At 43.9% G+C, this 25,425-nt stretch overlaps 2 protein-coding genes across 9 annotated transcripts; both read left to right on the forward strand.

The window, feature by feature from the left end:
• The first annotated feature begins 136 nt into the window (after nt 1–136).
• Nucleotides 137–24,849, forward strand: LOC108034914 (protein encore). Of its 8 annotated transcripts, none has more exons than XR_007763854.1 (13): nt 137–398; nt 12,521–12,942; nt 15,175–16,012; nt 16,072–16,228; nt 16,384–16,537; nt 16,604–16,927; nt 16,985–17,199; nt 17,766–18,122; nt 19,680–20,601; nt 20,667–22,976; nt 23,039–23,138; nt 23,228–24,142; nt 24,211–24,849. XR_007763854.1 is itself a non-coding variant. In XM_017110164.3 (13 exons), exons 2-13 carry the CDS (start codon nt 12,544–12,546, stop codon nt 23,281–23,283), a joined length of 5,775 nt encoding a protein of 1,924 aa, XP_016965653.1. In that variant the 5' UTR covers nt 137–398; nt 12,521–12,543; the 3' UTR covers nt 23,284–24,849. The 8 variants fall into 8 exon arrangements, 7 of the variants coding, with proteins under 7 accessions (XP_016965653.1, XP_050742784.1, XP_016965649.1 ...); XM_017110164.3 differs by having other exon boundaries at nt 15,175–15,850; nt 15,908–16,012; nt 23,228–24,849; XM_050886827.1 differs by having other exon boundaries at nt 15,175–15,850; nt 15,908–16,012; nt 16,087–16,228; nt 23,228–24,849.
• Nucleotides 8,003–11,536, forward strand: LOC108034916 (uncharacterized). The gene is made up of 2 exons (XM_017110168.3): nt 8,003–8,255; nt 11,407–11,536. The coding sequence occupies exon 1, from the start codon at nt 8,036–8,038 to the stop codon at nt 8,153–8,155; it is 120 nt and encodes a 39-aa protein (XP_016965657.1). The 5' UTR covers nt 8,003–8,035; the 3' UTR covers nt 8,156–8,255; nt 11,407–11,536.
• Nucleotides 24,850–25,425: the final 576 nt, after the last annotated feature.

Genomic DNA, 25,425 nt, shown 5'->3' on the forward strand with positions numbered 1-25,425 from the left:
CCGCTGCGACAGCGAAGACACCTTTATTACGTTTGCTTACGTTTACGCTAGGCACCGATAAAATTTTGCATAGTATTTTTGCTGGTATTTTAAGTATTTTTCCCGAAAAATAGTGCCGAAAGCGGAAAGTAAAGTTCAGCGTAATCGGCCCCATCAGAACTGTCCACACCAGAAAAAACAAAACAACAAAATTTCGAGTGAAAATGCGGAAAATGCGTGCCACAAAGGCCTAAACAAACTTGGAAAACACCGCGGATAACAGCCAGAACTGCAGTGCTGCCCCCGCAGACTGTGCGGTCACCGGAAAACTCGAAAAATCGGAGAAAAACCCACTGAGCGCAGGGCAAGGGAGAAGCAAAAGCAACAACGACTCGCCATGGGCAGCAGAACTGAAAATGGTGAGTTTAGAAGAAAATGTCCAGGAAAATCGTTCAGATTGTGCGTTTCCCACTGTCCTCGGCGGAAAATGATGTGGACTCAAACGAAACGCTTTGCCGCATCTCACAACTGCTGAATTTTCGCGTTTCGCAGCCGCCGGCAGCGGCTGCATTTCGGAGTGCAGTACATACACACACATGCACGCACATCAGCACTCCATGCATGCACATATGTACATACGTACGCTTTGGCAGTGCTGCCGGGAAGGCCCCGTTATCTGATTCCGGGGTGTATGTCCAATTGGAGTTGCTAGTTGGGATCTTTGTTCGCCGGGCAACTTCATCGGGGGTCTGGAAAGGGCATAGCATAGCTAATACCAGGTTTTCACGGCCGTGCACTATGTTTGGAGCGTGATAAAAGCCAGGATATTATATTACCCTATGATAATTGGGTTGAAAAGTAAAGAAAGTTTTTTTTCGATTTTGTAGTGCTTACTAATACATTATTATTATTAATAATACCCTAATTATCAAATTTTTTTAAATGTTCTTATTCTATTAAAATAAAAATCAATTGAAAAGGCCTATATCAAGGATTCTCCCAAGAATAGGGGTAAGATCAATATTTCCTGGTAAAACTTAGTTCTTAAAAAAAACTTGATCTTAAGGTTTTTTAAGTTTTTACTTAATAGACAAACGCTTTAAGTGGAGAACTTTGGATTTCAGTTTAGTTTTGAAAACTTTTAATTAAAAGTGTAATTTCTAAAAAAAATAATCTAATAGTATTCCTGGTAACTGAATATTACCAGCTTGCAAGGATTCAAATTTAAAAAATGCTGAGAAATAATTTAACCAAATTTAAACGATTAAAAGTTTTAGAACTTACTAAACTTGTCTAAAACACTTGATCTTAAGTTTCATACTGAATTGCTAAGTAGCAAGGAGTTCTTTAATGGTTACCAAACACAAGTTCTATAAACGGTTGGAAGCTTATCTTCGCCAAACCTTATAAAAATGTTTCCAGATCGGCCAGAACCCACAACTTCTGATGACATATCGCATTCTGGCCAAAGGTATTTGTAAGTTTCTTCCTCTTCGCCGTCGCTCGGTTTATAGAGAATGCTTTTGTTTGTTTTTAAAATAGATTCGGAATGGCTCTTTGGCCTGCGTCCGCCATTGTCGGTGTTTTCGAGTGGGTTTTATTGAAAATCTATTTTGCGAATCATCCGACTAGGCTGGCTATATCTCCCCTGGCACTTCTGGGTGTATCTCACAGTTGTCTCCATATCTCTTACATCGGTGGCGTTGCGATCAGGTCGTCAGGTTTGTTTATTCGCTCTCCCGAAAACCCGGGCAAAAGCAATGACTCTTTACTTTAGTTATTTTTGGTAAATCCGCATAAAAAAGTTTGGTAAGAGGTGTCTTTAGATTTTGGCAAAAATCTTATAAATTAAAGTTATATAGAGAATAGTCCCTTGAACAGGTAGCTTACTATTTGCTACATTTTGAATATGTTTCATTTAAAACTTGTAGATTGAGAAAGGGTTTTTAAAACAGAGGGTTGTATTATTTAGATCCTTTATAGTATAGGTCTGGATTATCAGAAATAAAAAATAAATTCGATCCTAAAGCGATGACTTATAGAACCAAGTGTTTACTGCACTAAAACGTCGCTGTTTAGTGTTTTTCTCTGTTTATTATTTTATTCGGATATTCGCAGTCAACGATTCGTCCGATGATGATGCTTTCGGTAGATGATGTCGAGAAGATGGTGATGTATTTTGGCTGATGCTATAAACGAAATGTCGTCGTTGTCACACATTGTTGTAGTTGTTGCCTTAGTGGTTGCTGCTACTTAGTTAGTCGACTTTTGCTGCGCTCGGATTCGCTTCGCCCGTCCGTTTCGCCGTCATTACACGAACAAAAAAAACTGAACGCAAATCTTACTGCGAAAACTCGCGAAAGCAAAGCATTTTTCATGCGAGAATGTTGGGAATTTGTGTAAATTAATTTATTGCCTCTGCTCATGCCACTTGCTATCGGATGCCATTTTATTTAAATATTCAAACACATTCTGGCAGCCGCACATCTTTTGTTTTGCATTTTTCTTTTTTGACAGGCCAATCTCTGCTATTTATTCGATGAAATAAAAAGTTAATGGTAATTAAAATAATACATTTAATTGATTCTTGGTTTGCTTGACCCTACAAACATGTAATACTTTGGAAACTTGCAAAAAAAATCATCAAAACCAAATTTTAAAACATTTTATTCAAAAATTGTTTCTTAAAGATTATATAAATTATATATACATTATATATATTTTTTAATAAACCTTAAATATTCTTGCACTTAGGGTATTTTCTCTTTAAGTTGGTGCACTTTAAAGAGCCTCCTCTGTAATTCTTATGGCTGCTGCTTATGAATAATCGCCTGTGATAAGAGCAGACACACACATCACATCGGTTACGCCAGTTTTGTTTTTGATTTTGATTTGGCTCAAAGAGCCCCACCTTTTCCACCCACCACCTGCCTCCCTGGCTTCCTCTTCAGCTGATGCAGACAAAGTTGCGATGCCAAGCGAATTCTATGACCGCAAGGAGCGCAGGAGGTGGTTGTGTGAGTTGGGTTGGAGGGGGGTGGTGCCTCTAGGCCCGTGCAGATGCTTTTTGCATATTTCATAATTCCCGCAGGTGGCTCCGGCTGGGGCTGCGTGGACTGGGCCCGGCAGCCAACCCGAAGACAACAATCAAATGGCCCCAAATGTCGGCTCCCAGGTGCCCCCTTTTGTATGCAACGGGCCGTGTTTCATATGCCAAATGAATGATTGAGCAGACTTGAAGTCTAGCTTTGCTGTCCTCTTCCTATTAATATGTATCTTCCTGATGGAATACCACTCGCAGTGTTTACAGGACATCTGGTAGTCTGGATGCTAGGCCTCTCCGCTTGTGCTTAGCTCGGCTTTTTGCGCTGTGTGTCGCAGAACTCAAAAGGTTGCTCAACGTGGCCTTAAAAGTTTTTAGCCGTGTGTCGGCTAAAATGAAGGCAGGGAATTGCTGGCAAAAGTTTCAATGATTCTGAGAATTTCCCCTGAAAGATATTAGCTTTTTAAATATTTAAGATACGTTATATTAAGCGCTTTAAATTTATTGAAAAAGAATTATTAGAAAATTTTAAAAAATATCATAGTTACTGGTTTGGGTTTTGGCGTACATTTTTTGATTAAATTAAAAAGAAGCTTCCGCAAAGAGCTCTTCCGGCTTGTATATTGTAACCCTAGAACCTTACTAACCAGGGCAGGAGAACCAGTCCCCCAAGGAGCAGTTGGTGGTGACTATATCCATCAAATCTGTCATAATCAGGGTCTTGGCAAGGATGTTTTAGGATGGAGGAGCGCCCAAACGAAGCCTTCTCTGGGCCGCCTCTTTCGACTGTCTGCCTGTCTGTTTTTTCTTTTTTGTTGTCTGGGTCAAGTGAATGGAGGCGGTGGTGTCCTTGCCAGCCTGCTACCTCCTTTCTTGGCCAGGCGTTTGTTGTTAACACCTTTCATGGTCTTCAGGACACGAGACACGGCATGGCCCAGTCATTGTCACAGGCAAATTAATTAAAGGAGCCCCCCTGGGCGATGTCGTAAAGCATTTAGCATTTTAATTGCGCCATAAAACGAGTCGGGGGCGTACAGTCGTCGAGGTGTTAAGCAGGTGGCTGAAGGCAGCCAGGCTGGGCACTGGGGGGTTAAGGGGGCTACAAAGTGGATGTATGGCCGGGTAAGAGTTGACTCTGCTTTGGCATTTGCCGGCTAATTAGATTAGATTTGCTTGCTTAACCTCCCCCAGCAGGATCGTCACAAAAGGCTCTAATGCCCGTCTCCCTGCGCTTCCTCCATCCTGTGTAGTGCGCCAACCTCTGGCTAACTGAAGAGCAATCCAAGAGCCATTACTGAAGCCTCTTGGTGGCCTTTAAAATGCTTAGATTTAGTTAGCTTTGGTATGCCAGGTGGATTCTCGTTCAATACGTTTAATTTTAGACCATGAATCATATTTACGAATTTTAATTTTCATTGGTTTTTGGCGAGTATAAATGATTGTTATTATATTGCAGAAAGGGTATTTGAATTTCATTATAAATAAATTATAAAAGCAAAGTATTGTTCTATTAAACAAATTCCAATTTTGGATTAAACATTTTAAAATAAATCATAAAAAGTCATGTTTGCATTCGCAGATACTGTACCTTCATTGCAATTTCCAATACCTTAATTTCCTGTTACCTACTATGATATTTCTTGCAACCTTTAGTTGCCGGGGGGAATTCAGGTATTACAGAATTTAAATTGAATTTCCAGCAGGAAATCAGTGCATTTGCATCTGCCCTGCGGGCCAACTAAACTGGGCCAGCGCAGGCCACACCCACTGGACACCCCCGCGTTGACCTCCTCCCGCCGGATAAGCAGCCCAGACCACCCGAAACCCCTTTTGGGTGCTGCAGTTGCCTGCGGAAGTGACAGACGGATGCTGGTAGTATCCTCGAGTCCTCGCATCCTCGTATCCTCGCACTCGGCACTTGGCCTCGAAATGCGATGCGCTTTTAAGCTCACACGTGCGGCGGAGCTTAGGCTCGGCCCCTCTCTTTCTGCGGGGTATGAACCTCTCTTTCCCCATCTCCAAATGCCCCTCTCTTTCTCGTCCTCCGGAGAGCTATCTCTCCGAGTTGACCCAAATAAGATGTCGTAATTGCAGGCGAAAGGCGCGACATTCACGAATATGCAATTACATTAACCGAAGGGTGAAGACAGAGAGAGAGAGTGAACAAGAGAGAAAGAGAGGGCGAGAGGAAGGAGCAACAGTCTCGTCCTTTTCTCCCTCTCTTTCTGTTCCTTTGCCAGTGTTCCCTGTGCCATTTCTAGAGTTCCCAGCATTTTACATAAATTATTTATTGCGACGCATTTGGGGAAGCGCATTTTGGCATCCCCCAGATGCTAAAAAGGCGACAAGAAGTCCTCTGAGAGCGAAAAGGGAGGGCGGGAGAGCGATAGGGGAGCCCCCGGAATGCCCGGAACTCATTTGGCTAATCGATGCAGATTATTTTGCAATTTGCCCGAGCGAGAGGGAGCACAGGGACGTGACAAGCGGCTGGAAAGAGATGGGCTGCTGACGCAACTTTGATTGAATTCAAGGTCCCGCTAGACAAAAAGTCGAGCTTATTGCGTTGTTTGCACTAAAATTATGTTGCATACTTTGGGGTGGAATCTGTCTGTGTGTGTTTGCGGAGGTTTGTTTGTGTTCGCAGTGGAATCTAGGACACGCTTCACCTGAATTTCATCCCAAAATTGCGGGATGCACGAAAGGATTTGACTGAAGCACAGAAAATAATAATAGTCTAAATAGGGGAACACACAGTATATAGTAAGTAATAACAAGATAATATTCCAATTTATTCCAGTTTACCAGGCCAATAGTTACATTTAACATACAACATAATCTTTGTATACAATTTTTTAGTAAAAGTAAAAAACAAAGTCCTAAAGACAAAAGAAAACTTCTTGTAAAGTTTTTAATTTATATTCTATTTTGTATAATCCTTAAAGATTATTTTCTGCTCAGATGAAAAATGAAAACCGTTTTTGGGAGAGAAAAAAATGGCCACTTTCCTGGCTTAACATTATTGGCAGCAACAATGCAAAAACTGTCCTGTCGCCTCCTTATCGTTGCTTTTCCCCCCTACACATTCTATATTTCCCCCTTAAGCAATGAAATTCTAAAAGCTTTTTTATTGCCCACTCAAATGATGAATGCATTCATCGCCAGGAGAAGCAGAGAGTCAGAGGCAAATAACTGGCGTATCCCGTCAGGAATCAAATGCAATTTCAGGCTATAAATTGACAGATATGCAGGCGAAAAGAGCAGGGAAAAGCCAATAAAAAGAGACGGAGAAAGCTTCAATTGATGGACACTTTTTTGGTCAATTTGCCAGTGATTTGCGAGGGTAATTGAATTGGTAAAAGTTTTATGCTCGAGCGTAGGGTATGCGTTGATTTATGGGCTAAAGTTTTAAGTGGTAGATAATTTGTAATACTTGGGGCATGAAAAATGCAAAAAAAAAACAAAATCATTTGTGGATACTCTACTAAACTTGCTACTTCTTACATCCCAACCTATTTGAATGTCATTATGCAACTTCAAAGGATATCCCTTAGTCGAATGGTCCTCCTGGGATATGTTCTGGTTCGATTTTATACTATTTCCACTCGGTTATCTGCTGGCTTTCGCATAAACAATTCGATTAAAAGTGTTTGAGACACAGCTTTAGCTTGCTTTGATGGAAAATCACTTTGGGTATTTACATTCAATTAAAACCGAATTCGATTCCCAGGTAGAGCAGGGAAAACATCACCGACTTTTATGGAGTTTTTTGCTTTTTATTGTTTTTGTGCCACAAACATTCCTGTTTGGTTCGCTACTCCCTCCCTTTCGTTGGCCCGGCAGGACCCTCGCCCCTTCTCTCTCACGCACTTATGCTCACATGTCCAAGGTCCTTTTGTGGCCTGCTAGGAAGTGAAGCCCCAGAACCAAGCAGGGATATAGGGATAAGGCGATATAAAGGCAAAAAACACAGGAAAGCATAAAGGATGAGATGCCCAGTTACCAGAAGGACTACAACAACTGCAGTCGGTACGCAGCACACGCACACGAATACAGCAGGAAGGACAATAACAGCAACAACAATAGCTACCAGGAGCAGCAGCAACAAGAAGGAGTAGATGAGGACACTTGGAGAAATAGTATAGGAAGGGAGTTATCATAATGTCATAAGAATATAGAATAATGAATGTGTCATTCTTGAAAAATAGTTTAAAGATTAGGGAATTTATAAACCAAAGTTCATCTAAAATAATCTCAAAACGTTTGAAACTCTGTTGAGGGACTTTAAGAATTTTGATAATTCTATTTTATTACCAATACTTTTCAATCAATTTTAAAATTTAGTTCATAATTTTTTTAAATATATTTTTTTTTTCTAATAATATTCCCTACTTTCTGTAAATATTCCACCTATTTTTAAAGTTAATCCTTAATATGGTTTCCATATCTACTGATATATCATATCATATAATGATATCAACTTTTCAGATCTATTGATAGGTTCACAATGACTCCTACATTACGTTTAGGGTCAAAATATTTCGTTTGATGTATAATTCAATGCCCTCTATGAGGTACATCGATAACCCCCATCATTTCTGTGGACAACCCATTGAAGTCGCATTTTCTTCGAGTGACTGCAGAGTGGAGAGACTCGAGCGAATGCCACCCCAATAAGCAGTTGCCTCTGGGCCATGGGACATCGGGCGAACTATGTGGTAGGGAGGATATATAGCGCGAAAGAGAGGGGGCTAGAGCGTGTGACAGAGAGGGGGAGACCCGTACGCTTTAACCTGTTTTCCGCGAAGCTTTTACGCACTCGCAGGGCTCTCTTTTTTTGTTTTGGCCGAGAGAGCGGAGAGAGAGGCACTCACTTTTTTTTGCCACCCTTCTGGGGAAAAGCACACACACGAAGGAGGAGATTTTTAGCCGAGTGATTTTTAGAGAGAAATTACAGAGGAAAAGAGACCTTTCGCCAGCGAATTGGCCCAGTATCCATTCGGCCGTGTTCCCATAATGTCCGCCAGCGGTCGTCGCTTCTGTCGCAGCCGTTGCCAAAGTTGTCATTGTCATCCGTACCAGCAGCAGCAGCAGCAGCAGCAGCAGCAGCAGCAATATCCACAGCAGCAACACTAGGCAGCAGCAACTAGCAACCAGCAACTAGCAGCAACATCTATAGCAGCAGCGGAGCAGCAGCTTAAAAATACATTTTTCACAATGAAGCAAACGAGCGGAGGCAAGAAAAATTAGTGCCCGAGAAAATTAGTTTTTCAAGAAAAAATACAAAAATAACAAGAAGAGTGAGAGAGACGGCGCGAAAGAGAGAGAAGGTGGGGGAGAAAATTCGAGAGAGTGAACAATGGGGTTTATAGGGTTGGGGGTTCGGTTTTTTCGGTTCTCAATACAAAATATAAGAATTCCTGATGGAAAAATTTAAAAAAAAATATACAAATGGCACGCGCGTATGAAAATTATACAAATTCGGTTTTAGAATCCTAAGCCCCCAAAATTGTGCGAGTGAAACTGCAGAAATCGAGTGGCAAATGGATATATGTAAAGCTAAAAGGAAGCCTGTTTTTTGCCGGGCAGAGTGTTTAAAAATATATATGTACAAGAAAGTGCAAAGAAATGTGAGCGAAAAAGAAAATGTTTTCGAGTCGCGAGGAATTTTCATTTGGTTTAAAGACAATCTTTTTTTTTCTTGTGGCCTTTTTGGTGTATTATACATACACAGTCGCACACGTTTTTCCCTCACACAAATATACACATACGAGAGTTCGGGTCTCTTCCTCGGGTTCGTTTTTCATTTCGTACTTTTCTTTTTTTCCGTAATTCGGTGACGTTTTCGCACACAAATTATAAAGAGTTTTCCGTGTGAGAGTTTGGAAAATGCATGTTCGGCACATATCATCGACTTGTCAACAAATTATAACCATTACTGGGCTCTAGGTGGAAATGCACGCCCCATTTGGCGCTCTTCTTCTTGCCTCTCTTGGGGTTTATCGCTGGCTCATTTTCCATTTCCCTTCCGCCTCCTTGGCGGGTGCATCGCAGCCAACTTCCTGCTCGAGCTTCTAAAGTGCAGGCTCGCCATGCTCTCTGCATAAGTACACTGCAAACAGTTGGGGGCTTAAATATAGGTTATTCTTCGCTCAGGATATGAATTTTTATATTAATTTTAAATTCGTTTTTTTTTTGGTGTAACAAAAAATATATATTAACTTATTAAAGTGGTGTTTTAGATGAGAAATATTTTATTATAATATTTGTTACTTTTTCTCTGAGAATAATAATGAATAGTAACATATTTATCTAGCAAAATTGGTATGCTCAACTAAAGCTCCTAAAAATATAATATACTATGTTTATATTTTAGATTTTTATGAGAAGAAAGTATATAGTTCTCAAATTTGAAGTATTATTAATTTTATGTTTAGGGGTACAAGAATTTTGATGTTAGGATTAGAGTACTCAGTCTCTGCCGGCACACGTACAGCGTGCATGATTGAAGTAACGCTCACCTTTAGCAATTTATTAATTTTGGTGGATCTCTTTATTTTGCTGAGTGCACTAGCTGGTTCTCTTTTTTAGGACTCCCACGCAGGCGCCTGGGAGCTCATTCTCCGCAGACTAGACAACCGCAACACATTTCCTAGTACTCGGCACTACGAAGAAGCTTTTTGTTTGTCGCTTTGGGCGGCTGGCCGGGCAAAGAAGAGGCCAGGATAGGCGAGGAAAGAGAGGGTGTGGGTGGTGAGTGAGTGAGCAGCTGTGAACAGCTAAACAGCAGGAAGGCCGAGTCGTAATACCGTGCCACATGCGAGCCATAAGTCCACTCCCCCACCCTCTGGGGATTCTGGTTCCCGTATGCCGACTCCTCTGCCGAATGCAATTTTCCGACTCTTGTCCCAAATTTCTTTGGCGAACTTTGCCGTCGCCTTTTGCCTTTGCCTTTGCCTTCGCCTTCGCCTCATTTCCACCAAAAGCGGTTTAAGCAGGGGCAGGGAAAAGCGTTGGAAAAACGAAGACGACGTCGTCACCTTCGTTCTGGTCGTGTGCCACACGTCGTATGCGTGTTTCTTTTTAAGGCGGCTACGTCATCTGTCACCTGCCCACTTTTCCGCTTTTCTTTCGCGCGATTCTCCAAATCTCGTTTCTCGCTTTCGCATTTTTCGCGGGTATTTCCCCAGAATAATAGATTCACTGCGACTGTCATGGCATTTCGCTTTTGGCCAGGTGTTTTTGGCTTAAAAGGGGGTGGGGCGAACCTCTTCAAACCTTCATTCATCTATTCTTTCGTCGGCTTTGTTTATATTGGCATTTCTTGCTCTTGTGGGTCTTGTAGGTATTTGTAGAAAACAGAGGAAAGGAAAATCATAATTTGTCATAATTGGTAAAACCCAAATCTTGTTTGAGGTTCTTTGAAAATTTCATCATAGCCAGTATTATAAATAAATCTCTTAGGATTTATTTTAAAATAGTGTCTAATTTTGTAGCAATGACATTTCTTAACAAAAGGTTCAAGACAATGATTCCTTGATTTTTGTAAGAGAAACAGGGTTCAGTGGGGCTATAAACTGCAGTCATTTAATAATAGTACAAATTTAAACAGTCATTAGAATTTTGTAAAAATACTTTTAAAATCGAAAATTTAAAATTTGTAGGTTTTAATGTGGAATTCTAAATTCCTTGAATACTTTTAGCGTACCAAATAATGGCAAACAGAAAATAAAAGGTACTTTTGCTCCACATTTCCTGGGAATTTTCCGTTGCCCTTACGCTACACCGCAATTTTTAATTATATAAACCAAAAGGCTGGGCTCCCCTTCCCAAGACTCCTTTGCTTGCCGCTGCAAACACCGACTTGCCTCAGCTATTTATGCAAAGTCCATTCAACTCGGACAGATAAACATCAAATTTTGAAACATTTCGGGTGTTTACAGCACAACCCCTTTAATACGCACAAAAAGTGAACAAAATTAGCTACCTACTCCATAAGTTGTGGCAATCAAAGACTCTAGATGATTACGCTGAATGGGAACCAGTCGGCTGTGTGTTATCCTTATAAGGATATTCGCCAGGAGCTGTGAGGAGTCCCGGAGACACGGAGAGCAGGCGAATACCATCCACCCTTCTAATCGTGCCGAGGGCAATATTCGCATCATGAAATTTGCTCGGCTTTCGGTTCGTGCAGTTTTGAATATCAAAATAAATCGTAAACAAGGTCATATTGTCTACGAGTGTGTGATACACGGATACACAGTTTTGCGGAGGGATTCTCTCGAATTCTCGGTTTCTCACTCGCCTTCTCCCTCTCTCTCTCGCCTGCGCGTCTTTCTCTCGGGGAAATGCAAAGCGCTCGACTAAAACTTGCTCCAACTTTGCAGATAGTAAAATGTGTGCCACAGGAAACAACAGGAAATCAAAGAAATCCTCCAAGAACCTGAACTATATAGACAGCCAGAAGGGAATATCTCAATAAAAGGAAAAACCAGCGAGAGAAATAATCACAAAACAACAACCAGAAAGAAAGAAAGCTTTAACTAAAATATTTTTAACTATACAATATACATACATATATATAAATTAATTATAGAAATAGCGACTTAAGTGTTTAGTGCATAAAAGAATTAATTTTTAAACAAAACAACTGGGAAAATCAAGCAAGTGTACAGACCAAAAAGAGTGGGCAGCTTCTGATTTTCGGTGATATGGTGTAAATGTGATAAACAACGTTCTAAAAAAAAAACAAACGACAACAACAAATAAACAACCAAACAAGCAAACGTTTTAAAACTCAATTACCACAATAACAAAGAAAGAATAAATACCTTTAAGTAGTGTTTTATTTTTCCTCCCTTCGCAAAGTTTTTTGCCACGAAAATCCAATACAATAATAACTATTTATCTACAAATACTAAGCCTTGCATCTTATAAAAAAGTAAACTAATCTAAGTCGCACAAAACCAAAGCAAATCGAGTGAAAACAACAGCGTCAGAGATTTTTGGTTCAACCTTTTTTATAAAAAATATTCTCTCAACTGCACTGCCGCAACTTTTCGACAAATATGATTTTTTTCTGAAAGAATAACAAGGAAAATCTAAAATATTCGTACAAATACTATAAAGAAAACTATGCAAAAATTCTTATGAACCGCAGACAAGAAGAAAGTAAAAGACAAATTAACTAACCACAAGCGAAAATTTGTTGACAAATTTTTGGAGCTACATAAGACCGTGTAAACAAAATGCAATAGTCTAACTCACTTATTGAGGTAATCACATTGGGTTTAAAACTAATAATTATTAAACAATTAGAAGATTGAAGATAGCTTAGTAATGAAAATTGTAATTTATTTCTAAAACTTTATAATTTAAATTGGTTGTCCATCAGTTCACACTTCAGTATGTCAACTTTTGATTTCCCTAAGGATTGTTAGTATAAACTAAACTTTTGATTGCTTTACTAACTTGCTTTTTCGATTTCTGGTTCCTTTTCAGTACACTTGACATAAACTGTGATTATGAGTTCCACAAAATCTCAAGTAGCCCTAGCTACGAATATTCCAACCAATTTATCCTCTGCCGCTTCTGCCTCAACAGCGGCCGCTGCGGCCGCCGTTGTTGTTGTTGCCAGTGCCAACGCCGTCGTTGCCTCAAACACTAACTCCTCCGGATTGGGTTCAGGATCGGGATCTGGATCGGGATCGGGAGCAGGCCTATCGGGATCAGTAGCCACTGCCGGAGCAACAGGATCCACAGTCACAGCAGCCACATCCGCGGCGGCAGCCTCCTCCACATCCGTGGCCACCATCTCGAGCAACTGCAGCAGCAGCAACCTCAACAACAACTGCGGCGAGGAGTGCCAGTCGGCGGCCGGAGCCTCGAACTTGGGACGCCAGAACAGCTTTGGCAACAGACGAGTAAGTTTTGCCCATACGAACAGTATAGTGTATTGAAAACCTCAACTGAACCAATGTATAATATAGGAAGTCATATCATAATACTACGTATTTTTAACTATGTACACTAGCTCAGACAGGCGAATTCAGGAATTATGGAACTCCTCCTTCATTAAATAATAAAAGGAAATCGTATTATAAAACATAATAAGTATATAGTTCAGGCAGGCTAATGCAGGGGCTATAAAGCTGTTCCTTCATAAAGATGTTTCTTAATAGGGTTGTAAAATAATGTTTGATATATAAAAATGGACCATAATACTGCCTTTTATATGTAAAATAGGTTAATGTAAATTAGTTCAGACAGGCGAATGCAGGGATTATGGAACATGGCTATATAGGTCAGGTCTTGTCAGGGGTCGCGTTGCAGTTGGGTCCTCATCTCTCCGCTCCTCACCGCCATCATCATCATCTCGGCTCTGCTCTCGATTTTCGTGGCTCTCTCTTATCTCGCCTGCTCTCGCAGGATGCACACACATAAGTGCAGCCATGAACTGAACGCTCTAGCAAAGGATACACGCCCAAAAAACGTCTAATAAACTGGGTCAGGTCACTGGCAGTCCACAGGGGGGGTTTCGGGCTCCGGGGGACCTTATGGGGGTGGGGATTACGGTTCTGCGAATCGCATTTGCTGGAAATTCCCCAATCGACCCCGAATGGCAAGTGTTGCAATTGGTAAACGTGTTTCTGATTGCTCCTGCTGCAGTTCGTTACTGCCCCACAATCCCAGACAGTTCTAAATGCTTTTTGCCAACAGAGTTCAAGGTTTATGTGTGAGTCGGTGGGTGGCTGGCGGGATGGCAGGGTGGGCAAGTCGGTGGATGGGTGGGTGGTTCGGTTGGTCGCTCGGTTGCCTTGGTTAACTGCTCATGCAGGATTTATCGTCAATCATTGTTTATGTCCTGGGCGATAGAGTGGTTTCCCCGGGCCTCCCCCTCGTGGGGAAACCCGCTTCCCTGAAATTTTTTGGAGCACTCGCTGTGGCAGCTCGTAGTGCTTTTTGGTGCTGCTGCGTGGCTCCAAGGTCGATTTATTGATTTTTCCCACAATGAAAGTTAAATGGGCATACCAGATTCCTGGAAATCACTTTGAAAGCCAGTTCGAAGAATTGGAAAATTAGCCGCGCCTGATGTTGGGCAGCAAAGTTTTTTTTTTCTTGTATAAAATCGGCCAATTGCAATAAATAAGCTGTGCAATAAAGTTTTTCTTTTGAGCGAAAAATCTGGGAATTGCTAGGAAGTTTTTGGTTGCCTAAGATTAAGGTAAGAAATGGAAGTGTGTACCTGAAACTTACGTTTTTTGTTTATTTAAAAAGTATCAAAATATTAATATTTAAATGATTCCGCCTTATTACAATTAGAACAGTTAATATTTTTGTCATGGTATGGTTTTACCTTTTATTTCCGAGATACAAAAAAATCTAAATTAAATTTCCAAGTTCCCATACCTTTTATAGATTAAGAGCTCAGACCACAGCTTCTTTATACAGCGAAATCCTAACCCTTTAATTCAGCCTGTTGGCCACGTCAAGTGACTTCAACAGCTGATTAATGATGTCAGTTTCTGTTGGTCTTCGTACAGCAGAAAATCAATGGGGCAAACAAATAAAATAAAGGCACGAAATTAATGTGCCTGATGACTAAACTTGAACGATTGGCCGACAGACTGAACGCCTCACTGCGTTTATCCTCCGCTCTCTGTCCTGTCCTTCAGCGCGCGAAAAATGTCAAAAGGCAATCCTGGCCGTAGGTTGAGGTACATATACTATGTAGCACGGCAACCAGGCGGAGTTAATTCCCCGGTAACCTTTTCGGGTTTTTCCTGTGTGAGTGGGCCGTTTTTTCACATTTCAATGAGCCAACAATTGCATCATGGATTGACTTTGAACGCCTGCCTCTGGTGGGTATAGTGGAACCTCTAAAGAACAATGTCGAAATCAAAGCTGTAGGAATTTAAATGAATACAAACAGAGTAAACTGAACGTCAGTATAACAACTTAATTAAATCTAAAATACGTTTTTATGCTCTAAAATACTTGGCTACCTTTGTACATTTTGATTTGCCTTAAAAGCCTTTCGAATACCAGTTCCCACTTCGAAGTTCGCCTGTGGACTCACCCCTGGTAAACTTTGACATTCGCTTGTTACTAATTCGAAACTAATTACTTCACCCCTCGACTGCTTTTCCTTGCAGGGCAACATGAAGGGCAAACATCTGACGCGCAGCCATGCGATGCGTGAGTCCACTTCGCCACCTCGCACGCCAACGCCGCGGGCTGCCTCCGAGCAGCAGCAGCAGCAGCAGCAGCTCCAGGGGGAATCCCACGAGCACCACAACAACAATAATAACAATAACAATATCAACAGCAACAGCAAAGCACAATCAACCGGGAGGGGTAACTCGCCGTTGATGGAGACGCCTGCCGTGATTGTCACTAGTCAGCAACCGCAACAGCAGCAGCAGCAGCAGAATGTGCCCCCAAAGCCGCAGCAGAATGTGCCACTCAGCAACGAGGCAGAGTTCCCGAAGCTTTCGCCTCCAAAGAAATCCGGCGGTCAACACAATCGCACCAACAGCAACGGCAGCGGCATGGAGTACAATAACAACAGCGGCAAACAGAAGTTCGTGGTTGATCTGAAGTCCAATGGCTTGGACAATAAGCAGCATAACAACAACAACTCGTCCACGGGTGTGATCTACAACTCGGGGATGAACTACAAGGCGGCGGATCGCCATGATCGACACGAGCGTCACGAGATGTCCAGCCAGAACAGCAATCTGAGCAACAACCACGACGAGGAGTCGTATCATTATGAGCCCAGGGGCGGAGGCGGAGGCAAGAAGCATCGCGCCAACACCAATGCCAAAGGTAACAAACCACGGTTGAAGAATCTCGGTGGCAGCTCATCAGGAAGCATTGATTTAGGCGGCAACGGCGGCGGCGGCGGTGGAAACGGAAATGGTAACAACATGTCCAACAATGGCCTGTCCAACAATTCGAGCAACAACACCTCGGGCTTTATATCGCGCGGTAAGTGGCGGTTTTTCGTCTGTGGCCAATTACCTCGGCTCATCACTCACTGATTCTAGTCTTTCATCAATCAGAGAACTCGAGCGAGCAGTACACGGACTACGGCGGCACCGATCTACTGGTCTTCTTCCGGGACACCCTCAACAAGAATCCCAAGGATCGCAATATCCTCTTGAAGATCGAGAAGGATCTAATAGAGTTCGTCCAGGAAAATAGGTGAGCTTGCTGCTATTCAAGGATGAAGCGGAGTCAAGTGGGAATATTTAAAATTTGTTGGAATATTGTTGAGGAATGCTTAGATCCATGAAATGGTATCATTTAATATTTGAATCTATTTATATCTAATCAAATCCACCCCTTTTCCCTTACAGTCGCGGTTGTGAGTACCGTTTTCCGCCAGCTTCCTCGTACAATCGTATGCTGATCCATCGCACAGCCGCCTACTTTGGCATGGAGCACAATGTGGACACGGAGACGCAGCAGTGTGTGATTGTGGCCCTCGCCAAGAACACGCGCATACCGGAGGTACTTACATCGTCGCATATGGACCTCATTTAAAATCAACTAATTACTAAATCAATACTCTTTCAGATTCGCTTCCAGTCGCTGGTGCGCGACGATGCACGCAAGTCAATTTTGAAGCGGGACACGCACAGCTTCGACGAGGTGCGTCAGTCGCCGTACTTGTGCCCCCTCTCCCTGGACCGCAAGGCCAAGAGCTTCGAGGAGCGGGAGGAGGACTACGACCGGGCGCGCAGCCGCATCTTCAGTCGAACGGGAGGCAATCATGAGGGATACTCCGGCGGTGGCGACGAGGAGTGCTACGGTGGTTGGGAGCAGCAGCAACAGCAGCAGAAGCAGTCTCAGCCGCCCAGGCCCAAGAGGCCCAATGGAAAGATGCTGCAGATGCAGAATGTACGATTTGATTAGATCTCTATCAAAAACCAAATAATTAATATCACTTTTGTTTAGTCCACGGAATCACGTGATGGCATGCGATCCGGTGGAGCCGTGCCCAAGTCGCACAACTTTGGAAACTACGGCGGACCGCCCAGTTCAGGAGGTCCTGGCAACAACTCTTTGCCGCGTGGCGACTCAACCAATTCGATCAAAAGTGGACGCGGCGGCTTCGTGAAGCAGGACTCGACTGGCAGCACTCCATGGCGACTGTCTCCTTCCAGCAGTGGGTGAGTAGCCCCAGAGTCTGTTTGTTAAACATCATTACACGCAACCGGTTTCACAGAGATAAGGAAATATATATTTTATATTCGTTTTTTTTTGTATAAGTAGAAAAATTTCGAGTAACAAGTATTGTAATGGATTTCCTAAAGTGTCTTTGAAAGGTTGAATTTCTTAATTACTCCTAAAGTCAGTTCCATATTACGTCTTATCCTTCTCCATTTGTGAAATTATTGAAATATTATTACTTACATTTGAAAATCGTTTTTGAAGATTCAAAATTTGAAATTTATTTTGTAAAAAGCAAAAGAAATAGGAACTCAAACCCCGTGAAGCCGGTCAAGAAATAAACTTTATGTTAAAACCATGTCCATGTACCCGAACTCAAAATCGCTCTCGCTCCATTTCTTAAATTATGAATAATTTTAAATTGACAAACCTTAAAAAAAATACCCGAAAAAAACCAAACCAAAAACATTTTTGTATGCAATCCCCCGACAACAACAACAATAACATCAACAACAACAAATGAACCAACCAACATATAAACCAACTCGAACCTCCCACCGTCCAGCTACAAGACGCGCACCCAATCCGTGCGCTCCGACTCCGTAACTCCATCGCCCACGGGCTACGGCAGCGACAGGCAGACGCCGGAGTTGAACCACCCAGCCCTGGTGACCCACAGCCGGGTGGCACCGCCCATGTCATCATCGGGCAGTGGTGTTGTCGGCGGTGCAGGACCAGGAGCAGTCGCCACCTCGCCCGTGGATATGGGAACCGAAGCCACCGGGGCTGATCCAGCGTCCTCGTCCAGTTGCTCGTCGGGAACGTCGGGACTCGTCTGGGCCGTAACAGACATTTCGAATGTGCCAATTGGCAGCCTCCTCATTGATCCGCAAACCCTCCAACCAATTGTCAATGCAGACGGGTAATTTACAAAAACTAAACCAAAGCAAATTAAACCACACAAACAACTAAAAAATATGATAATACATAAATCGCTGCAAAATTATCGCATTTGTTACTGCAATTGCTTTTGTTTAATTATTTCCTCGATTTACACATTTTCTAACTGGAAAACAAAGCGACCAGTGCGGCTTTAGGACACAGTTTCTTATTTAAATATATTTTCAAATATATAGTTCAGCATTTGTTAAAGCTTATACTTATATATCTATAAAAATATCTTCTAAATATAAAAAAAAACTTGTAGTAATGCATATCTTATTCCACACTCTGTATTAAAAATTATTTCCATTTGTGAACTCTTCTAAGTAATAATTTAAAGTATCAAATAACTGAATTTATTGTCATGTTAACTCGCCAGAATTTGTAGGGTAACATCCAATTTTTGCAAGACAAATATTTGTGGGAAAGTTATATGCATAGATCAAAATGTCTGAAGATTAGTTTCATTTCGTATACCTTTTTAAAAATATACATAAATATCTGTGTTCAGTACGCAAAAGTTATTTGCTTGAAGCTTAACCAACTATTTAACCATATTTAAAATATCCTTATATAACTTTAGCCACGTTATTCAATATTATTTACCATAACTATTAATACGTTATTATATGTGAAATATGCAATATTATTAGCTTTTCATTTTATCGTGAAGACTTATTGATGTTGTTTTTGTAAATTATCTGCCTAAACTCGAACTAAATTAACCGACACCAAGCGCAACACCAACTGCTATCGAATATAACTATTCGCCTCTCACTTCTCTATATATCTCTCGATCTGTGCCTTTTGCTCCCACGCTCATCGCCACCAAAGAACACAGAACACTTGGTCGTTATTCCACTATATAAAATAAATCACTCCACTTTCCATACTCTCAAAAACAAGAGTCACCAAGCTTGCCTCTACAGCGTTGATCGAAATTTCAAGATTTTTAGCTAACGAATGAATGAGTTGAATGTATCGTGTGTTATCGTCTTCGTCTGCCAGTGTTGTCGTCATATCTTAATTGTTGTTCGTTCAATTTGCATTTCGCATTGTATCAATCCAATCAGTCAATCCATTTGTTGTTGTTGTTTTTTCAATTACTTTTATATAATACTAAATGTCTGTCGCTGCCGTCGCGTCGCTAACACACTGCAAACCCAAAACAAAGAAAAAACGAAGACCTGCAAAACTGTGGCAACTCTGTCAGCAGCCGCTTGTGTTGACTGTACTTTCCTTTTAAATATTTTCAATAACTGTGGTTAAAATAAGAGTAGGTCATATAAAAGTCAAGTTTTAAAAGCCTTCCAATGGAATTTTGTTTAAAATAAAAAACGATATATCTTCGTGTTTTTGGATATATTAGTCAAGCCATAATATTTTAATCACAGTCTATACTCTTTGTACCTTATTTCCTATTCGAACGTTGCATGCCGCCGAGCGAGAAAAAAACCCGAATAACACACTCAATCCTATCAGTATTAAAGGAATGTTATGAATACACAAGACTAATAATTGCATTCGATATTTGCAGTTCCATCTACCACTACGACCCGTCCAATCTGCCTCCCAACCAGGCGCTCCAGCACACGGGCAATCAGTACCAGTCGCAGAACCAGGGGAACAACTCCTCCGGTAGCTACAACAACTACCGCAAGTCGTCGCCACATCAGCAACAGCAGCAGCATCAGTCCCAGCAGCAACATCAGCCACAGGTGCAGCAGCCACAGCAGCAGCAGCATCAGCAGCAGCAGCATCAGCAACCAACTCAGCAATATGCCACCACTGAGCTGTCCTGCAGCTCCACCGAGAGCTATGCGGAGGAGGATGCCCAATCGCCGGGAATTGAGTGCTCCGAGGGGTACGAGAGCTACGAGCAGCAATCGCTGCCTGTCCAGCAGCAACATTCGGGCAACGGGGACGCGGCGAGCATTAAGGGAGACGACAGTGACAGCCTGACCAGTGCCACTGCTTGCCTGAGTATCACAACCTCAACATCCACGAAGAACTATGATCGCATCGAGGTGCAGAAGTACAAGAATCAGGCCACCAGTCCGAATATACCCGCCTGTTGTGCCGTGGTGGAGAAGCTGGAACTTGAGGCTACCGTGCAGCAGGAGCAGGAACAAGAACCCTTGGCTGGACCCTCCTCTTCCGGTTCCGCTACCTCCTCGGTGGGCATTACTGAACTCCCATCCAGCCAGACTCCCCTGCCGATGGCAACGCAGGTCAACTGTGACCTTCAATCGGTGTCGCCCAGCTCCACGCCCTACAGCCAATGCGAGGTGAAGACGCCTAGCCAGAGTCACGCACCCAGTGCCACCGTCGAGGAGCCGAAGACCACCACCTGGACGTACACGCAGAGCTACCAGGCGCCAGACGGGTCCACCGTCTTTCACACCACCACTACGCCCAATGGAGCAGCGCCCTACTGCGCCACCACATATCAGCAGGGGGTGAGTTCATCAAGAGATGATAAGTTTTAAATTCTTAAGATCTAATCATTTGCTTACCCTTACAGCCCGATGGCAGCATCTATGCGGTTCCGCAGGGCATGGTCTATGCCTATCCGCAACCCGGCGTGGGCACTGCCGGTGGAGCCTCGCAGCCGCTCTTCCAGCTGACCACCAGCAGTCATCCGCCCGCTCAGACGCTCTTTGCCTCTCCAGAGGCTGGCGGTGAAATACCTGGCGGCACCTACATGATACCTGTCTTCGATCCGGCTCAGCAACCGCGTGAAGGACTCATACCGGCGCAGGCCATCTACCAGGCGGGACCGGGTGGACCGGGAGCCACCACGGTGATGCCAATGGCGACGGCGGCTGCCTACCCAACGGCCCAGTTCGCTACTGCAGCAGCCCCCAATGGAGGTCCTATCTACCAGGCGCCGCTCATCTACTCCAGCGAACCGGGTGGTGGGGCCCAGCTGCAACAGCTACCGATGGCCCCGTATCCGATTCAATACTCCTACCCGTACTACCATCCCATCCAGTACTATGTGCCCCAGCAGGCGGTGGCCGCCGCGCCCATGGTGACCTCTCAGCCACCGGTGGGTCAGGCCCCAATCCAACAGCAGACGCCGCACACGGGAACTGGCACAGCCGCTGGTCCACCCACGGTGGTTTCAGTTTCAGGCCAACAGCACCATCAGCCGCATCAGCAGCACCACCATCAGCAGCAGCACTCGAGCAACGGATCCGTGGTGACCTCCAGTGGCTATGGCACTCGGGTGAAGCGCACACCAGGCGGTGGCTCCATCCACTACAATCCCAGCTACACACCCAGTTCGGTGACTCATGCCGGTGGCGCACATCATCCGTCAGCGGGCTCTGCCCAGATCATTGCTGCGCCGGCGGCCAGCACAACCACATATCATGCGTTGCCCACGCTGACGCTGGCCCACGGTGGTGCAGCGACTGGCACGGATCTCAGTGGTGCGGGCGGTGCCCATGTGTACGCTGTGCCCGCTCAACATGCCGCGCTGATCCCAACGAATATCTTCCCCTATGCTGCAGCGGCGGCCGCTGCAGCCGGAGGTCCAGGAGGTCCTCCAGCGGCTCCTCAGGTGGTGCAACAGGCCCCACCACCACCTCCACAGAGTGCTCCCCACCATGCGCTCATCACAGCTGCTCCGTTTTACCCAACCAGTGGCGGTAACATGGATCAGGGTGCCTCACAGTCGGCTCCTAGTACTCCAGCGGCTCCTGGTAGGCAGGCTCCGCTGTTTAGCACACCGCCGGCTCCAAATAACGCCAGCAGTGGCAGCAGTAGTGCGGGCGGAGGCGGCAACAGTGGTGGCTACCACAGCAACAGCTCCACGCCGCACTACTACCAGAGCCAGAACAGCAACGAGGGTTACACCTCACCCTATGAGAAGAGGAACCATGGCGGTGGTGCCTCGGGAGCACACCCGGTGGGAGTACGCAAGCCATACCACCCAGGTGGCTACAACCCAAGGCATTCGGTACCCCTGGGAGGCATGCCCTCTGGTGCAAAGACTCCGCTGCTAAACTCAAACAATGAGCCCACGCCGCGTGCCTCGCCAAGCAGCGTAAGCTTGGGCGGAGCCTCTTCGTCCGGTGGAGCTAATAGCTACCAACATCGTGGTCCACCACCCCACACGATGGGCGTGAAACGGGACAACAAGCCCAACCAGCTGCCGCTGATCAGTGGACCACCGCCCAGTTATGCAGCAAACTCGAGTCCCGGCGTCACCAGCTACGAGGCCAAGCCACCTGTCCGCCTCAATGCCGGAGCAGCCAGTTTCCGGAGCCAGAAGTCCATAAACCAGGACTACCGGCGCAGTGTCTCCCAGCGAAACTCGCCCAGCGCCAATGGCGGCGGAAGTGGCAGCCACGAGAGCAGCAACAACTCGCCCAACAGTATTGTGGGCAGCCAGAGCAACAGTGCTGCCAACACGCCCAATGCTGCCGCACCACCACCACCTCAGCCACAGACCACTTTGGTGAGCCACTCCGGGGGATTTGTGGTGTTGGACCAGACCACCGGAGCCGCCATGAATGCCTCACCGCCCACGCTGTACGGCGGCGGCGGTTCAACTGCAGGACATAGTGGAGGAGCAAGTGGCGCTGCTGGAGCTGCCGGCTCGAATGGTGGCCATCAGCCGGGTGGCGGCGGTGGCGCCCGCTCGCACATTCCCACTGCCCAGCTGCACCACAGTGCCGCCGCTGCCGCCGCCGCAGCTGCTGGCAGCCAACAGGCCACGGCGGCGGTGCTAAGCGGCGTGGCCGCTGCGGCCGCCCTCGGTGGCTACAATCCAAACGGGGCGTCCGGCGTGTACTTCAAGTACGGCCAGACGTACTTTGCCCATGTGAGTGATCACTAATGTCCTAGAATTCTCATGATTTATAATGTTTTTTCCTCATCTTTTAGCCCTCGGTGGCCTTGCCCAACAGTCGACGATCTCCGTCGAACGATATCCGGCCGCAAATGGCGCAGGTGGCCGGCATGTATCCCACAATGATGATACAAGGTGGGCACGAATTCTAAACTGTCTGAAGATTGTTCCTGATATCCAAAACATTTAATACCGAAAGCTAACAATTTCATTCGCCTTTCCAGCGCGTCATCCCAGTCGCCATCCCAACCCGAACTACAAAGGTTCGCGTCCGCGGTAAAGCCAGCCGGAAAATCCATATGGGAACCCCAAGCAAAGGAAAAACTACATACACATAACGGCATACCTAAGATAAATATAAATAGCAACCTAATCTAGTGGAACATAAAGTAGTTGACAACCATAAAACCAGATAAAGTGGACAGGATAAACGGATGGAATCGGAAGAGCAGCGCATCAGGAGAATAGAACTCGTCGAGTGCTGGCCGCAGAGTTGTCGGGCATTATTGGTAGCAACTGGAAGAGAAAGGGGGCGTGGCAGGGACTCAGTCACCAGGTCGCCAGAAAACCAAACTAAACTATCCATACACCATGAACACCACATGAGAGCTGGGGAGCGAAACAGAGCGAAGCCATCACTGTTATCTTCCGCAGCAAGCGAAGGGAAAGGGGGGAAACCGACAAAGCATAGCATATAGCCTCTATATAGTTAAGGAGCATTGTACGGATATCGCTACAATAACTGAACCGCTACAGAAGAAAACAATTGAATGCTGTATATTTTGTGCCATTATAAATAGTCTTTAATAAAACAAGAAATCGAGTACCCGAAGAAGCAATAAATGAGAACACACACACACAACGACGGCCCCCCAAAAAAACGGACTTTCGAACTGAACACTCGACCGATACGTAACTTCCACTTCCCTTCTTGAGCATAAATAGGATATTCAGGTAGACTTTAGTTCCGAGAGAGCTCTAGAAAGGACCGCAAATAGACTGAGAGAAGTTTCAGAGATATGGAATCGACAACCTCAGAGATGCTCGCTATTTGCACGCTAAAGCAAGAGAATCTCCGGGAAATCTCGAATACTATTTTAATCGATTGTTTTCAAAGCTGCTACCAAAAAACAAAAAATGTATGTTCAAAATTTCAAATATTGCCTTGCTTTGGTGTGCTTAATTGAATGCGTTTTAATTATGTTAGAAATCTCGACCGAAAGCAGAAGCTAGAATAGAAACTCCATCAACCAATCGACCGACCGGACAACCTGGCCCTCTGGACCTGAGGATCCCCAAGATCTGCCGCCAGAATTGGGGCGAGTCTTATATCTAATTTTGTCCAGCAAAATTTCGTGTAAAGCTCTTCGAAAAAAGTCTCGACACAAGCCACTTAATCTGTTTATTTAAGACCTATGAAATCTAAAAAAGTAAAATACATCTATGATTTAGAGAGTCAATTATTATTATTTTGTAATTTTAATTAATGAAAATTTGTTATATTTGATTTTTGATTTGAATCTTTCCTTATTACGTTTATGTTCTTTCGAAATAGAATTTCCTTATAATTTTTCTGTTCCTTAATGCAAAGAAGCTGCAGCTAAAATTCGTTGTTACTCGTAAGCAAAATAAAAAACAGACAATGGAGTACGATGATGAGTAGATGAAGGAGTTAAGCAGCTATACATTTATTGTTAAACAAAATAATTAGCTTAGCGTATAAACTACATATGTATATGTACCATCTAATAATATATAGGCAAGTGAAAAGAAAAGAAAAACAAACAAAATGCGAAAATCGAAAAGTATAATAAAAAAGAAACCACATGATTAGTTAAAGTTAAAACTTGTGTTGCCTTTTTCTGTTATTATTTGACATTAACATTTGACTAATATTATTTACCTACTTTCCACAGCTAAAGGTTATGATTTTCCTGATTTCCGCTTTTGTACAACGAACTTTACAAGCAATGGCAGGACTTCTCTCGCCCCGCTCGCTCGGAACTTCTAGAACTGCATGTCTAAATGTACATAACAATAATTTACACCAATCTGAAACGCGACTACGAGTATATATATACATATAGCGTGTAAGTAGGTTAGTGCCGCCGGCCAGTCTAGAGTTTTGGATCTGCAAAAAGAAATACTACCAAGATATCACTCGAACGGCAACGCTAGTCTCGCTCCAAAGCAATCGGTCATCTATCATTTTCGCATCCCGAACCACAACCTTAACCGATAAGTATAAATAGCTTTCGACATAAGAGGTGCGCTAGGAACTCAGCTAGATACTTGATAACTTGATAACATATTATAGCATTGTAGCCGATAACACAACAGTACCAAATAAGTTAGTGAACCAAACTGCTCAAGATTCGAATCTAAAAACCGAATGATACTTATTAATATAAGCACCGAATCG

The sequence above is a fragment of the Drosophila biarmipes genome, chromosome 3L (assembly GCF_025231255.1).
Source record: "Drosophila biarmipes strain raj3 chromosome 3L, RU_DBia_V1.1, whole genome shotgun sequence".
In the NCBI taxonomy this organism is placed as follows: Eukaryota; Metazoa; Arthropoda; class Insecta; order Diptera; family Drosophilidae; genus Drosophila; species Drosophila biarmipes.